The following is a 17,181-nucleotide window of genomic DNA, read 5'->3' as shown; positions in this document are numbered from 1 at the left end:
CCTTATTTCCGAAAATGTTTAAATTGAGCAGCTTTCCCTTCACAGTGTGTGGCAGCACTGTTATCTCAAACATTTCTCGTGCTGAGATGATATTGCTAACACTGGTTCACAAGCAATACCAGGGAAAAAGATCCTGGTCCCTTGCATGCAGACAGAAGATGGTGAGGTGGGACAGGAACAGGAATCAGCCTGCTGCAAAGTGAACCAGGAAAAGAGTGCTGACTTCATTCTTTGAATGTAGGAGCTAAAAGGAACGGGGGGAAAAATCAAATATCTTAATATGAGTGGTTGGCACTACATTTTTGCCAATGCAAATGTAATAGTAGAATGAAAATTCAAGATTTCAACAGCTTTTTAATGCTTGGAACATTTTGATGTTTGCTAGAGCAATTCTGGATCACCTAGAGTTTATAGGCGTTAATGCAACCAAGTGTGGTGTCTTCCTTCTTGGTATTGGTTATTTTGCAAATAGGAAGAGCACGTTTGGCTCTTTACATCAAGTGTGCATGTTTTTTCCTGCATTTTCATGTGATTATGGGTTTGGGTTTTTATTGCTGAACTTGGCAAGTTGTGTGGTCTTCCCTATCTGCCGAGTGTCTGCAAACCTTGTCAGCCGCAACTGAATACATGGATACCTTGTGTTTAAAAAAAGAAAAGGAAGGAGGTGATAAAACAGTCTGGGTTGCACAACTTGGAGGTTGGCCCAAGGTCTGGAAGGTTTAACTGGAGGTACTGGTTTAAGCATTGTGCAGCTTAATCTTCGCAAAGAAACTAGCTTCAACTATCCAAAGTTACAGCTCTGTTAGAACCGAAGTACCTCTCCAGTGTGTAGCTGTGTATTGGCTATTATAAGGAACAAGCAGAGGCAAACCTTTAGCTCTCTTTTCATAGAGGAAAGTCCAGGCCTCTTTACTGCTTGCAGGTCCTCTGCCACCTGTTTTATATCAAATGTAACTGATTAAAAAACATCTGGCTTTTTTTTTGCATTATATTTTTGAGAGCCTTGAAAAACACTTTAAAACTTTTAAAGCATAGAAGACATATCAGTAGTAGAATACTGTAGGAGTTCAGCTTTTTCTTTTGACTTGCTTGATAGGAAAGTATCAACAGTTAACTTTGAAATGTTTGGTTCTCCACTGTTTCGTAGATTGGAGAACCCTACTTCACTTTTGAGATAGAAAATGCATTTCACTGGCCTTGCCTTCAGTAACACACATACAAAGATCAGAGCAGAAAAAATAAATGTAGGTATAAATTACAAAACCAAAGCTTTGAGAGAGATGTGGGCACAGATAATGTACGTCAGGTATGATGGTGAGTGAGAGGGGAGTGTGGGTATTTGAAAAGGAAATAATTTTCTCCTTCTCTGTGTGACATGGGAAAGTCTGTCCCCAAAGATTTGTCCTTCAGCGGCCAATTCAGCTGTATGGATTTTGTCAACATCTGCCTGAAATTTGATGCAGGATAAGGGTGTGCAAAATAAAAACAAAAAAAAACCAACACCATTGAAGTGATTCTGGAAATCTTGATGCATGCAGACTAGCTTAAAGTATGGCATTTTACTCTGCAGTCACAATGGATTTAATAACCGCCTGTTGTCAGTAACTCAGTTGATAAGTTGTTAACTCCAATAAATCACTTGCTTTTGATCATCACCCCTTAGATATTGAGCGTAGAGATCTCAATAGAGAGGAGGTGTGAGGGTGAAGGTATTTGATTTACTTGGATTAAATGTATGGACATGAACTGTCAGAAGAGAAAATCAGCATATCCTGCAAGCCCAGATATCAGAGTGAAGTGGAAAGATGTGCTACGGAGCTGCGTGGTGGGTCAGAAAGCACATTCTTTGCTTCTGCCTTTGCAGAGTGGGGCTTGGTAAAACAATACCGAGAATTGCAAGAAGCTCAGTTGGCTCATGCACACTCTTTTGTCCCCTCCTTATTAAATACATAGACCATGTATGCCCCTCTGCCATGGAGCCTGTCGTCACAATCAATAGGTTTCAGTATGGCTGAATTGAACAGGTGTAGCCAGCTTATTTCTGCTATGAAATTGCGGCAGTGCTGACTCGGATATTTTCTGTGAGCTGTAAAGCAAGTGCTTTTGACTAAAATATCCTTTTGTCTTGGATTCTCCCCTGCAGTTTATTATTGTGCCTGGCAGATGCCTCCCCCTGTGACTTGTGGACTTTCAGCTTAATGTCAGTACTCATTAAAGTGTAGAAGCAGAAGAAATTTAACAGACTAGAGTTAAACCACAGTAGAAGGAAGAATTTAACGCACCATTCCAGGGGCTTTGCTTGCTTTTAATTGATGCACACAGCTTAGATATGGCAGGTATATGTACTTTATAGCAATGCCTCATGAACATGTGTTAAAATAATCTAAACCTTGTCACCTCCTGCTGGGTGGGGCTGTACATAGGAGTAACTCAATCTAATTGTTGCAGGCACTGAACAGATGGGGTTTTATTGTCTTGAGTGCTGGGAATGTGTAAGAGAGCAACGCCAGCAGGATCCTTGCCCCACACAGCAGCTTGCTGGGACACAGCTTGCAGCAGAAAGGCTGGCTTGTGGCTGGGGGTGTTGCACAGGTCTCCAGCAACCATGATTGTGACAGCATGAACAGGGGAAGAGGATAGGTGGTTTGTGTTCATTCTGGTCTCTGTATTATGTGCAATTTATGTGCTACCTTGTACTTGAGCAGTTTCCAACATATCACATAGTAAAACGCTCTGAGCTCTTTTCACCCTGTTGGTTTAAAGCACTTTGTAGAGGTGTCTGTTCTTATTTCCATGTTATAAAGGGAGAAGCTAAGGCACGTGAGAGGAAGAGGGAACTGCTGTAGCAGATCGGAGAAAAACTGATAGCTTATTGATTCCTGTTTCTCAACAATAACTGCTGTATCTCAGGACTCCCTTTTGTAGTAAAGCAGCTTTATAAAGTAGAATGTGATTAAGACAACTATGCCCTTTTCTGCTTCTGCCTGTTCCTAGCCTTCATCATGGTACTACAAGCTTAGTGCGTGCTGGAATATTTGTCTGTCTCAGATACTGTCAGTTTTATTTCAGAAGGAAAGCGAACTGTCTGCCTTTGCCATGCATTCGACTTTACTCAATGTGCAGGCTGCTGCCCAGTGCACTGCACTGGCATGAGCATTCAGTCAAGAAGATGAATGTGTGTAACGGGTATAAAGTCACCCTTGATTTCCTGTGTAGGGGTAAATACCAGCCAAGTGTTGCTGCTTCTCTGTTCCACTGTAACAGGATGTAGGAAGAAGTGAGCTTGAGGTGCTGCTTTTATTGTACAGTAAATGTTTGTGTATCCACAAGAATGTTTTATACCAGGCATTCCATACTGGACTTGCAAAGTAGATGCAAAGATCAGATTCATGCAGTGAGTGATGGCTCAGCATTCCTATCGGTATACTAAGCTTTGCAACCTTTCTGTTCTTCCATTAGCCTACTTTCGGCACCTCCAGAGTGCTTAATTTCACTGCTCAGGACAAGAGGACAGTGTTGTCTTATGGGACTTTGGAAATGTAGCTGCTGTCAAGCAAGAGTGGGTATTAGACAGCTTATCTGCAATAACTTGATGGGGAGAGTTTGGAGGTCAGAGGAAACATGCTGAAGAAGTGCTGCCAGCCTGAGCATAGTGATTTTGCTTTCCCTGCGCATTGGACCCAGGCCAGCTCGTTGTGAGGTTAAGGTGGGCAAGATGGTATTCCTTGCCATGGTGGGTACGCATGGGCTGGAAGATGCTAGGAATGAAGGAACCAGTAGGTTAATGTTGCTGATGCATTTCACTTCTCATGTATGATGTTACAGATAGTGGCAAATTAAATTGGGGAATCAATTAAATCTTTTCTTTCCACGCATGCCGTATCAGTTTTTCACAGGAGCCCTTTCCTGTCAGCAGAGTCTGCAGCTTCAGAAGCTCTTTTACTCTGAGCTTCTCTGAAGGGCAGCAATGGTTGTTTCTGTTTGTCAAGGAGTAACTCTAGGCAATTTTTAAAAACTTTTTAGAAACAATTTTATAAATGTTACTGGCTGGAGAGCTACTGCAGCTGCTGCAGAAGCAAACCCTGTTGCAGTGAAGATGGTGACGGGGAGAATGCAACTCAACTGGAGGTGCACCTTCTCTCACCATAGCTCAAGGTGAGAGCTGCAATGAGATGTCCCCATTTTGGGGGAAAAAAAAAAAAAAAAACAAACCAAAAAACGCCCAACGAATAGGGCCCACATGGAGATTCCCCTGCTTCTTACCTTCCAGCCCATGTGCTTTTGAGGGAGAAAGGTCTAGTAACAGTCACTTCAGGACTGGCCGATTGTTGCAGCCTCAAGAACAGCCAAAGTAGAAACTTTCCAACAGTCAGAGGTTTCCAGCTTGCAGAGGACAGGCTGCCCTTGGATCAGTTGCTGTTGCTCTGATCGTCTCTGTTCTGCAGCCTTTTCACCTCAGTTTTCTTGATCCTATCCTTCTGTCTGCCTTTTCCTGTCTCTCTACTTCTTCTTTCAGTATTCTTTTTCTGTGTTTTTTCTGTCCTTGATTTAACTCTAACTGGTCTTTCATGACACTCAATAAGTAATGGCACTGTTGTATTTTCTGTTGCCACTGTGCTTTTTTGAGCTTTCCCTGTTATCTTTGATTTGAGATTCCTAGCTCTCTGAGAAAGGCTTTCACCACTCTGTATTTGTGCAATACCTGTTACAGTGAGACCTGCTTTTACTGTCTAATGACATGATTAATACAGCTAGTATGAATAAATGATTTGTTGGCATTAGGTTCCTAAATCAGGGTGGAACACTTTATATCTTTTCTGCAATCATTCCCTTCTTCCCAAAGAAACAAATAAATGCAATAAATACACAATAAATGCATAAATACATAAATGCAAGTGTCCTAGGTTGTTCAGCCTCAGGACAATACAGGTTCATTCTTATGTGCCTGTACATGGCTTCTGGCATCATGGTGCCTAGGTGGCTTATTCTCTGAAGAGTTGCATGAAGAAGTGGTAGGAGATGTGTGTTTTTCTGAGAGCGCTGGCATGGCTACTGTGTAAATGACTCTCACTGGGAGACTGAGGAATAAGGAATGAGGAGATTGCTTGTGGTGTGCCTTAGAGCACTAAGGACTAACCTCAAGACAAGCCCCTGGGAGCCAATTTTTTAGACCATTGTTTCACCTTCTGCCTGTTAAGCATCCTTCCCTTGTCCAGTGACAGTCTCCTCTTGCCCGTTGACTGCTGAACTGCGGATCTGTCAGAGGAGGCAGTGTTGCTGAAGTGACATCTCTCAGTCCGTAGAGAATTGTATCCCAAAAGCACTCTGAAAGTGTATGACAAATGGCAGCCAGCCCCACCGAGGGACTTTGTAGCGTGGAAATACTTAAGTGTACACACTGTCAAAGGCCAGCTGGGGAACTGCAGTATTTCGTCTTTCAGTTGACACTTTACCTTTTCCTTGCTTTACAAATGCGTTGAAGATGCTAGTGCTTCATGAATACCAAACACAAGGTGGTTTTTTTTCTTTTTTTGTGTGTGATCAATATGAAGATCTCAGTAGAGCACAGCACATCACAAATCTTTTCCAAGCGTTTTAACCACTCCCTTCCCCCTCCCCAAAGGCACTGGCCAATATCCCAATAATCAAGGCAATCACAGTGTAAAAATAAAACATTGCCAAGGCTCAGCTGTTACATGCTGGTGTGTGAACTAAGGAATGCAAAACCTCTGTTCTAGTGTCCATAAGGGGGAGACTGTGCTTGAAAAGCTCTGGTCCCCTGTTGTCTCCAGGATCAAATGCCTGTGGAGCAGCAGCTTTGCAAAGTCAAGTTCCAGCTGTTACTCAGTAGCCCAGGAGGCCTGTTGCCTAAAAGTATGCCCCAGGGACAAGATGAATTTTGAGAGACGGAAGAACAGCAAAGGCATATCAGAGTAGTTGATGCAGAAAAGCGCTGCTATTGCACAGCGGCTTGGGCCGGGTAGCGATGGAATTTCTCATAGCAGATGTGTGAGGAGGGACTATACCATGTGCAGAGCCTGGCCCCGGTAGCATATGCTGGGGAGTAAGAACCTGGCTACACAGAACCAGGATTGAATCCAAGCTCTCCATGCTCCTCTGCCCCAGGCTGCCTGCAGGTTCAGGAAAACAGCTCTGCAGAAAATCAGGTTGGGAAGGAATTCTTCATAGTGAAAGAGCTCTCTTAAACAAATTAAACAACTGAATGTCTTCCTCTGGTCACTAAGGAGTTGTCCATTCGCCTTTAGTGAAATAAGGAAGGAAACTTGAATTCTTTCTCTTCCTTAATGTCTGTTGATTCTTACTGCAGTGGCAGCTGGTAGCTGTTTTTGCTTTCCCTGGGTGAATCCCAGCTGAGATTGCAGGTGCCGCTCCACTAGCTCAGATCCAAGCAGGGGCTTGTGAGCAGGCAGCCCATGTTGAAGTGCTTCACAGCAGTAGATACAAATGAATGCTAAATCTGTTCCCTGGTAAATGTTGGAACCATGTGAGTGCACTGAACCCCTCTGAGCTGCCAAACCTTCTGTCAAGCCAAAAGTTAAGTTGTTGTAAGTCTGTGATCCCTTTTCTTTCAATAGCTTGTAGTGTGTCCTGTAGGAGTGTAAATATGACTCCAGCCAGGCATGAAACATGCAACTTGAAAGCCCCAGTGTTCGAGAGGCTGGGTAATGGAGAGTGTGATTGTGACTCACAGGAGCTGCTTCTCTGGTTGGATTGAAACGGGAAGAGTCTGGGCATGTCTCGTGGCTGCCTGCTTGACCTCTGGAGAGAGGAGGGGTATGGGAAGCCTGGCAGGGGCCCTGCTGACTTTTCTGTACCGATGTAACTGTCAAGGCTGGTGAGATTGCAGAAGTTCCCCTGTGCTAAGTACGTGCTGAGGCTGTAGGAGCAGCTGCTGGAGCGACTGCCCCTGTGCATGGACTGCACCTGATGTGTTGATGAGGTGTGTGGCTGGGAATGTTGCAGTGAATCTGCAGGTTCTCTTTGAGTCTCTTTTTTTTTTTTTTTCTACTCTTCTCCCACTCTCACCCTTATCCACAGTGTTTTTCTTTACCTGTGTATTTGAAGAAGTAAGCATGCTTCCAGATGAGTTTTCTTTCCATGGCTTTCCACTTTCTTTCAGTGGCTCTGATAGGCACCACTGAATATCACTTACCAATGAATATCACTTACTCCTGGACTCGGGCACCAGCTCTTAGCTGTGATGAGGTCTGGGGAAAGCAGCAGAAAGCCCTTCTGCAAGGAGAGGTGTGGGGAGGAGGGAACCCATTAGAGTGCAACAGAGGGAGCTGGAGTGAATTTTCATGCTGATGAATATGAGAGTGAAAGCCCTGGCTGCTGCTCTGTAATTTGGCCAAGCAAGTGTTCTCCAGGCACAGTCAGTGCACATCTGTGCCGAGCACTGACATGGGCTGTTCCCATGATGAGCGTTTACCTCAGCAGTGGGTCTCATGAGTAATATCCCAACTAGACCAGCTGCAAACTTTAGCCCAGGGAGACTTTACTGTCTTGCCATCTGTCTTCTCAGCTGAACCTGAAAAGCAGAGGAAAGGCTGAGGAAATATTCCAGCTGCAATTTGATTTTTTTTCTTTTCTCAGTTGTTAATTTTACTTTCAGTTTTTGATTTTCATATCTGTCTCTAGATCCACCTAAAAGGGAAGGGGAGTATGTTGGTGCAGGCAGTGAGAGAAGTGAGGCAGAGAAGTAGGAGTCATCAGTGTTTCTGCTGCTGTGTTTGGGACACTGACCTAAGTTGTTTCTAACATTCTAAATTGGGGGGGAGGAGTAAAGTCATTACGGGAAGAAGTCAAAGTAGTGGCTGCAGTGGTGGATGACTACAAGTAAGAGCCAGCTACAACGTTTTCAAACGTAGCAGAAATCCAAAGCAATAAACCATCGACTTCAACATATCAGACAACAAAGTTCCATAGAGCAAAATATCGGGCAATACCAATTTTGGAAAGGATGAGGAGATGCAGTTCCTGAGCAGGATGGGGCAGCGATGGCCAGGTTTGCTGTATCTCTGCTGAAACACTGGGCAATTTGTAGCTTATTCCCAGCAAGGCAGCAATTCCCTCTACCAGAGCAGCCAACACAGCCCTGTATCTGCTGGGACAGATGCACCCATGCGTAGGGCAGTGCCTGTGCTTGCAATTTCCAGTGATCCTGTGACCGAATCGGCATTGGCCCCTCAGCAGGGAGCACGCCTTCGGCAGAGTAAGCAATCAACGTGGTGAGAGAGGAGCTACTTCTTGCAGGACTCTGGCTGCATGTGCACTCACTCAGTCTGGCAGGGAATTTCTGCTGCATCCCTAAGCTGTTCCTGAGACCTCTGAAAATTTGTCTCCTTTGTTTCAGAGCCATCATCAATCACTTCAACCCGAAGATAGAGTCTTATGCTGCGGTGAATCACATATCACAGCTCTCTGAGGATCAGGTAAGCCAGGCATGCAATAACGTTTTTTGGTGTTGCCCTCTGGAATATAGGCGTTGAGGAGTACCATGTGCTCACTGGAACTGACGATGTAGCAGCAGTATGAGGAGTGAAGGCAGGACTCGTGTTCCTTGTCAGATGTGGGCAAGAGGAAGAGAAACAAGGCTTGCTTTAGCCAGTTTTACCATCGGACACCATTTTGCAGTGTCTTTTGCACCAGTTTTACCATTTTGCAGACACCTTGGTCCAGCAAATGGAGAAGGATGGGTATGAACAGTGAAAACGTGGCATTGTCAGCAAGCGTGGTTGGAGACTGCTCTTTAGAATGCGGCAGGAAGTTTTTGGCAGAGAATTTAGTTATCGGAGAACTGTTGGGTATAGCTTGATTTTTCTGTGATATCAGAGGATTAGAACTCAGGCAACAGTTCGTAGAAATTTCTAGGGTAATTGAATTCAGTTGGTTTACATTTTGAAAGAGAAAGTTTTTAATAAAGTGGATGATAGGATTAAGTTTTGCTTCCTTATTTTGGTCTGGTTTGCTCTTTTTGTATTCTGCTTGCATTGTATAAATGTGTAAATATGGCTTTTTGAAAATAGGCTACTGTGTATGGTCTCAGGAAGGGAAGAGGTGGCCTATTTCCCAAAATAAAATATTGAGATTGTATGTTAATTGTAAACCTTTGGGAGAGGTAAATGATTCTGCAGGAGCCTGTGGTGGACCAAATACAGAGCTGCCATGTGAGCTGGGGCCATCATCCCAGATACAGCTGTGTCAACACCTCTGGACCTTCTGGACAAGAAATTTTGTGTGCAGTCTAGGACAGGCCTCATTTGAGTCACCTTGGGTGGTTCCTTCCACTGGATGGGATCCCATGCTTGTGCCTGTTAAAAGATCCTGGCTGTATCTTGCTCTGCAATTCATTTGTCTTTCTATATTTTTACTCATTACTTGATGATATCCTTCCATGCTTCCCACTAACCTTTTCATTTATTGTCCTACTTGATCTGTAATATGTAACACCCCAAAGTCTCAGGTTGAATGCTGTACTGGCACAGTGGGGAAAAAATGTGGACCCTACTGCTTTTTGTTCTCTTCTTTATATAGCTGGATAGAAGAACACTGGGTTTAATTTACTCAGTTTTTCTGTATTGTTCTGCCTCTGAGAGCCCATGTAGCCACAGCTATGCTTTGTGATGGTTCATGTTATCAATCCTCATTCATTGATGATACACTGATTACAACAACCCAGGCCCCTAAAAAAGAAAAGCCTTTGATAGCTCAATTAAAACTGGGGTCTTGGATAGAGGGCAATTTTGCATAGTCTTTGGGTTAGTCTGAGAAAAGAAATGAGCTTTTCACTGTTGGCTCTGTGTAGTATTCATCCCCCAGCAGTTCAGGGAGGTCAGGTTAAATCCTTTCTTCCTTGTGTGTTATTCTTTAAATAAAATCTCTAGCAGCAGGCAGATAATGAAATCAGTGCTGATGCATGGAGCATTTTGAGGAAGATGATTAGGAAGTTGAAAGACAGTTAGATTTCTCTTTTTTCTTTTATCCCTTCATGCTTTCTCTCAACATCGGGAGAACATCAAACAAAGCAAAGCAATAATAGGCCCTGGTGAACTGCAGAGAAATAAGGGAGATGTCACTGTGGTGAGAGGCTGTGTGGTCTCAGCGAGAGTGCTTAGTGCTCTGCAGTTCACTGCACAAGGAGGAGAGGGATGGAGACTTTGCCTCCACTTTCAATTAGCCAGTGAGCTCAGGTCTGTGTGTTGGGCTGTGGTTTCCCCTCTGTCAGTACATCCCATGCGGCAAGCGCGTGAGAAGTAATGGTAGATGGCCGAGATCAAGGCCGGAGTCTGGCTTCTGTGGGATAACGGAAGTTGTTGTTTTCATTCTGTGTTAGCTGTTCAGCGTGGGGTGGGGGGGTCAAGCTTGCCTTTTGACTCCTGCAGTCTCTCTTTTTTCTTTCTTTCCACCTGTACCTTTTATTTTTACATGTGTATTCACTTAATTCCCCTCTCTCCTCTCTCCATAAATATTTTCTACACAGAATCCACTCTCCTTTGTAGTCCTGTTTTTCAAAGTGTACCATGTTGAAATATTTAATGCTGACATTTAACTTGCCTATCCACACACAGATACTACATTTGGGTCTGGTCATTCTCTCATTTGAGCCATTTCAATAGTTTCAAGAGACTGGTGTTTCTTTACTGGAAACATTTGTTTTTACTGTTTTGAGGATCAAACTTTTCTTTTAATGAAGATTTCCTTCCCAGATACTAGCCTTTGGCCAGATTCTCATATAGCTGCTCCTAGTCCTCTGTGGTACCTGAGAATCTCCTATTAATCAGGCAGGCATGGCTTTGACATAGCTCTATCTGAAGGGGAATTTCCAGCTGGTCTGAGTTGCTTCTAATTCACTTGAACCTGCTCAGCTTGCAGACTCTTGCTTGAGCCTGTGTCAAACTTACTATGCTGCCTCCGACTGTTCTGACACCCTGTTCATGTGTTGGACGATTTTTTTTTGATTATTTTTGTATTTTTAATATCCTTGAAAGTAACTAAGTAATCAACTGAAAGAGGTTTTGCTCTTTTTCTTGTCCTAATCCTGTTGAAGGTTTTATTACCTTGTTAATCACTGATGTCCATTTATTACCATTCTCAATCTGTCATTTCAGTGCTTTCTCCTTTTTTATTTATAAGCATTAATGTTAACATTATTACACGCTGAGGTGATTTGTTGACCCTTGAAAATGATGGACGTGGGATTGTTTTAAGGATAGACTGTTAAAACCACTGTACATCTTCAGCCCTAAAGATCTCCAGGAACCACAGTTTGAGTATAAAGGTGTGCGCTCTAGGCAGGTATATTTGCATGACTTCATGGTACTGCTTTGCTGACTATTGTGGGGTTTATCTAGTGTTTAGATCAGAAATACTGGGAAGAGCCCATTTTCTTTCCATATTCCCTTGAGTGAAGAGTGAGAGATTCCCAGGAGCAGGCAAATGCCAGGGATTTGACGATGAGCCACCTCAGGCTATCAACACCATGTGATCCTTGCCAGTGCCATTCTGCAAAGAGTCTGCTTGCCAAAGCAAATTCATAATCCTTCCTAGTCGTTAGCTATTTTGACCTTGCTGTAGTTCCTCTCCACGAAACAGGAAATGTCTTAGCCAGTTATTGGCATCTTCCCTCACTTGCTGATTTGTTAAACCTGGCTTCAGTGTTAATTTGGTTTTGTGGTATTCTCCCTCTCAACACATTTGGCTCCTGCCTGCATGTCCTTTAAGGTATTGAAAGTTGCTGCACAAGTCAAAAAGATAGGGTTGGTCATTAACTACCAGTGTAGTTTTAGCTCTTCCATGCAAGTGATTATTCCCATATCTTCAAAGATGGTTGGGTCCCTTCTCAAGTCAAAGGGCAAAATAGCCTTCTGTGAAATGAATTCGTAGGCTTATCTGTACTCTCCAGATGACCAAACTGCCTTGTGCTTAATACACTGGAGGCAGTAGACTTTCTCTATGCCATATCTGATCTGAGAAGCTCCCAATGTGTTTTCCAGCAGAAGCAGTAGCAGAGGACAGGATCAAGGTAGTGAGAAAACAGCAACACAAGAGTTGCTCTGCAAGGGCAAACACAGACAAACAGGCTGAAAACACAGGGCGTGAGTGATCTGCATGAGGTCTCACATCTGCCTTTTCTGGATGTGAAAGAGCAGCTGTTTGTAAGAAGGCGGCTCTCTGTCTGGTGGTGATGTAGCATAATTATTCTTGAGGGGCTAAAGTAAGAGGAACCCAGTACTTTTGGTGAAATCTCCTCTGAACAGGAATGCCTTGTAGTGCCTTGCATGCCAAGCAAATCTTGTGCCAGTTAGCAAAATCGCTTGCTAATGTCTCATTTTCTCTTTGGCACTTGTTTTTTCTATGATTTCTACTCTAAGGGTCCTAAAATTCAGATGACAGACACTTAGGACTGATGATACCTGCTAGTCAGGAACGTCTATGTGCTTTTTCCAGTAGAAGCCCTTCTTTCTTCCCAGCCGCAACAGGGACACTAGGTACCTCCAGTTTGGAGGAGGTGTGAAGTTCAGTGTGAAATACTGTTGTGAACACCTGTACTGTGTGTATTAGTCTGGTAACTGCAGATGGAAAGTGCTGGGAGCCAGATTGTGATGGAAAAACAGGACAACTGTATTGCTTTTGAAATTGTGACAAATGAGTGTAACACTTGGGTTGTTCCACATTGTAATACTTTCATGACTCAGGTGACTGCAATCTGGTTTGGTCAGGCAATCTCAAAAAGCTATTTCCCTTTCCTTGAGGTCATACTCCAGATGTTGAATGCTCCTCTCCACACCCCCTATCCATATGGCCTTTTGTTGCGTGATGGGGCTTCAAGGGACTAGTCCAAAGTGCAGTTCAGGGAGCCTCCACCAGTGACTTGCACAGAAAATCACAAAAGGATGCAGGTGGTTTTAGATGCCCTGAAGTACTCTAACTCTGAGCCATTGATGTCATAGTTTATTCAACTTGTTCTGGTTTCCGTAACTCGCAGCAAAACCACTGGCGGATACAAAATGCTTTGTTCTTTTTTAGCACAGTTGGCAGTGGTGTTGAGAGTTAAAAGCCTGTTGGCATGTGTGTGTTTGGTATTTTTAAAATGCCGAGTTCCATCAGTGCTAGGTACTACTACAATAACTCCCCCTAATCTCTTACATTAATGTAAAGTGTTGCGAGGGCTCCAGAAATACCTTTGCCATAATGCTACTTCACTTCTGAAACGCAGTGAGCCTTGAGGTAGAAAGTATCAAGCTTGCTAGTGCCATATTGCACACAATAGTAGGAATGTGAAACTAAGGGGTCACCAAGGCAAAGCCCCAATTTAAAGTCATCACATCTTTGCAAATGAGGCAGGGATGTTGGTTTCATGGTCTCATTACAGACACCTACTTGTGATTAATGGCTTGAAACAGATTTTTATTGTTTAAGTATAAAGAGCTGAGCTACACCAGGTGAAACTGGAATCCCAGGTTTAAGAGAGTCTATATAAAGTCTTCTGGAGTTGGCAAGTTGCCAGTTTGCCTAATTGATGGGGAGTTCTCTGTTTTAGGTATCTTTCTCTTTTTTTGTTTGCTTTTATGTGTGGTTTTTTTGTTGTTGTTGTTTTTGGTTTTTTTAATTTGTTTGTTTGGGAGTTTTTGTTTGTTTACCAGAGAAATATCCCTGCAATTTACTAATGCCTCAGACTGCTTTATGCAGTGTACCAGACTGAATGGGTCTGAAGAGGCTTCAAGGACTGATCAGCTTTGCTGCAAGGAGATTTGAAGCCGGAGGTGAGCTTTGGAGCAGTGACTTTGTGCTGTGTAGTGCCTTTTATTAACATGCAGAATGCGATAAACTGTGCGTCATTGGAGGGGGGGGGTGGGAATGGGGGGTGGATGGACAACTCCTGGTAGGCCATTCGAGGGACAAAAGAAGGGCTTTGTTTTTAAAAACACCTGCTACTGGAGAGATGTTAACCCTATTGCTAATTCAGTCCCAGAAATCCCAGTAAGAAATGGGAGAAGCCCTTCAATTCCTTTCTCTCAGGCTCGACAGAAAGATGCCCCGGCACCCTGCCCGTGTCAGCTGGTGGCAGTTAGCTGCTCTGTGCCTCTCGGCAGTGGCACCCAGGATCACCTTGTCAGCTCCTGGAGCAAAAGTGTCTTTCCACCCTTTGTGCATTGCAAATGCCAAGGCATGTCTTGCTTCCTTCCGGTTGTCAGCTGTCCTCTTGGGCAGATTAGGGACTGCCTCAAATTACAAACTGGTAACAAAATAAATCCATTAAACTTCAAAGCAAGGCTCGCCTTCAGTTCTCACTGCTGTTTTCATATCCTTGCCTGATTGTCACTGGTACCACAGGGTCTGATAAGGGTCTGGAAACTGCTGTAGTGTAGGTGACCACTGAATGCTGGGGACTTGTTTTGGAAGAGCTGCCTTCCGGAGCTGCTACTCACTGCTGGCTGCAACAGGGTAAAGTCTCCTGGAGTTAGATAAGTTTCTGTGCTGGGGCTACAGAGGCAACACTCAGGGGTGAGAGCTACGAGCCCAGCCTGAATCACAGCTGGGAGTGTGCTGAGCAAGAGCCGTAGGTTTAACTTTGTGATAAGCTCTCAGTCCATACTGGGGAGACAGGCTGATGTTCTTGTCCAGTTCAGTTCTTGTCCAGAAGGTCCAGTTCTTGTCCTTACCCCCTGTAAGTGTGTTTCACAAAAGACTTCCCAGGTGCCTGGTAGATTTGTTTTATATGTGGTACCTAACTAAGCCTGGAAAAGGGGCTGTGGGTAGCTAGGGAAAGGGGCTGGAGGCTGGGGTCTGAACTCTTTCCTAGCTGTCGCTGTGCTGCCTTTAGCAAACCTTGAGCCCTGTGTCCTCCCAAGTGGGAGGGCAGCTGGTGTGGAGCCCTTGGGGAGCCAGGCAGCGTTGGAAGTGCTGAGAGATCTGCTGGGGAAGGCTGCTGTGTAAGCGCGAGGCAATGTTACGGATTGCCGTCACCGCTCAGCGCCTGCACAGGGCAAGGAAAGCTCCACAGAGGATTGCAACAGATGATCAAAACAGTCTGCATTTATAAAGATTAAATTACAACTTTGCACATCTACGATTAAAGGAGAAGCTGTCAACAGCTGGCTTGTGCGAACGCACAATTCAATTTGCATTTTGCAAAACTTCAGATTGAGAAGGTTTTTAATCCCTTGCGAAACGGGAACAATAGACGCTGGCTGTTGCCAGGTACGTAATGCATATAGATACCGTGCAAACTTCTTTCATCGTTCTCTGTAAAGCTGGATTTATAGCACTATACTTTGTTGCCCTAGTCCTGAGCTCCACCCTAAGCTTCCTTACGCTCAGACATCTCTCTGCTTAGGAGTCCTAAAAGCAGACAGGCTATATAGCCTGCTGTGCCGGATACAGATGGCAATGCGGCTGTAGGTAACTGTTCCTTGGAGTCAAATTCTTCTCTTGCAAAAAGGGACAGGCTTTGCATTGACTGCCAGCCATGCTTGCTCTGGGGTTTCTTTAGGATAAAACTCCTGCCTTCAGAGACTGCTACTCTTCCTTCTCTGTGGTAGTATCCTGCTGTAATAGATGATGTTTTTCTGTCTTTCTCTTCTGAATCCTGTAGCTGGAGCTGCAGCTGTTTCCCAAAAGTGACAAACTGGGTCATTGCTCTGATTTCAAAGCAGGAAGCAGATTGAGCTTTGCAGTCTCCATGCCTCCCGGAGCAGGAGAATCAATGCTGCTGAGCCAAAAGGTGCTGGACCTCAACAGAGCTCCACTCAGCTGGAAGATTTGGGGTTTTGGCTCTCTAACACTTGGCATTTGGATGTTAAGACTATAAGTTCAGATTTCTTGTCTGCAGTAGGAAATCTCAAAGGCAAACCTTTTAATAGAGGAGAAGACGGCATCTCTCATGTGTCACTCTTCTGTCTTCATGGGACATCTGAGGCAGGCAGTGGGATTTCTCAGGGAGCTAAGATGTGTTATTCAAAGACAGCAAGGGGCAGGGGGGGATGGATGTCCAGAGAGATGGAACTGGGAAAGGTGCTTCTTTGTCAGCCGAGTGCCAGGGGCTATAAATCAATTCCACTGCCTTAGTCAGAGAGCGCTTGGATTCCCCTATGGCTCAGTTAAGGCACAAATAAGCTCCTGGGGAGCTAAGTATTGCTAGCAGCACATGCTGTTTCAGCAGCAGCATCTGCCTCGTAGCTGGCATGAGTGTAGGCCTGTGGAAGGATATTAATTCATAGCCCTGTGTTTGCTTTCACCTGAGAACCTGTTTGTAGGAGTTCCTCTTTCACTTTTTCCAAACTGTGGATTTATGTTCTCCATCAATAACAGCTTCACAGCAAGAATTGCTGTGTATATTCCAGTCTCCGAGACAAGAAGCTGATGAATTGGCCTGGATCAGTGTCTGAAAGTACCTAGGACTTCTGAAATAAGCTGACATGACCCAGCAACCATCACTTGCATCAATGTTAACTGGTGTGTCACAGTTGTGTTAATGTTAGTTTAAACTAGGAAGCTTTTCTCTACCATGAAAACACAGGTTAGTTAGGATGACCTCTGGCAGTAAGAGAATAAATCTGATATATCTTTAACATTTGGAGAATGGGGTAGTTTCTTGCAGACTGACATCTAATAACTTTGTTTCCAGTAGCCCCTGCCGTATGCCTTAGCCTCCTAGTTGGGAACTTTGCCATTAAGTCTTACTGTGTGCAGAACCATGCTAATGAAATACTGCGCTTAAGGCTTATTTGTGCACAAAAACAACCTTGGTTTCCCAAGTGTGCTTTCCTCAGCCGTTGTAATTCAGCAGACAGTATTTGTTTTTGACTTGGATGTAAAACACACGCACAGAATGCTGTTGAAATCTTACTGTTGGACTTCCTGACTTCTCAGAAAACTTGGGGTTGGGGTCCTATGTAGAAGCTGTGAAGGTGGAGAAGTTCTTGTGAGTGCATGACGTGGCTAGCTAACTGTTCTTGGGGTGCTTTGGCTTTGGGAAGGTCTGCACTATGTTTTGCGGACCAAACTCAGTTGCCCTGGAGCCCCATGAATGTGATTAACACAGCAGAAAGCTGGAAATAATAGTATCATGGTGATACTGTGAGAGTTTGTTTCTCTAGACACTGCTATCAACTCCCTTCTGGTTGTATTTCTTTGGCAACATCTGTGAATCAAACC

The 17,181-nt window shown here is 44.2% G+C and overlaps 1 protein-coding gene across 5 annotated transcripts in view; it reads left to right on the top strand.

Annotated features, from left to right (window-relative positions):
• The window catches only part of ARMH3 (armadillo like helical domain containing 3), a 125,320-nt gene that overhangs the window by 84,523 nt on the left and 23,616 nt on the right, over positions 1-17,181 (top strand). For all 5 annotated transcript variants that reach the window (XM_086616949.1, XM_086616947.1, XM_086616946.1 and 2 more), the window contains one exon: positions 8,378-8,456. In XM_086616949.1, coding sequence (XP_086473075.1) covers positions 8,378-8,456 — 79 coding nt within the window. The remainder of the gene's footprint in view (positions 1-8,377; positions 8,457-17,181) is intronic.

The sequence above is a fragment of the Tauraco erythrolophus genome, chromosome 9 (assembly GCF_009769465.1).
Source record: "Tauraco erythrolophus isolate bTauEry1 chromosome 9, bTauEry1.pri, whole genome shotgun sequence".
Lineage (NCBI taxonomy): Eukaryota > Metazoa > Chordata > Aves > Musophagiformes > Musophagidae > Tauraco > Tauraco erythrolophus.
This window is presented reverse-complemented; position numbering and strand designations above follow the sequence as displayed.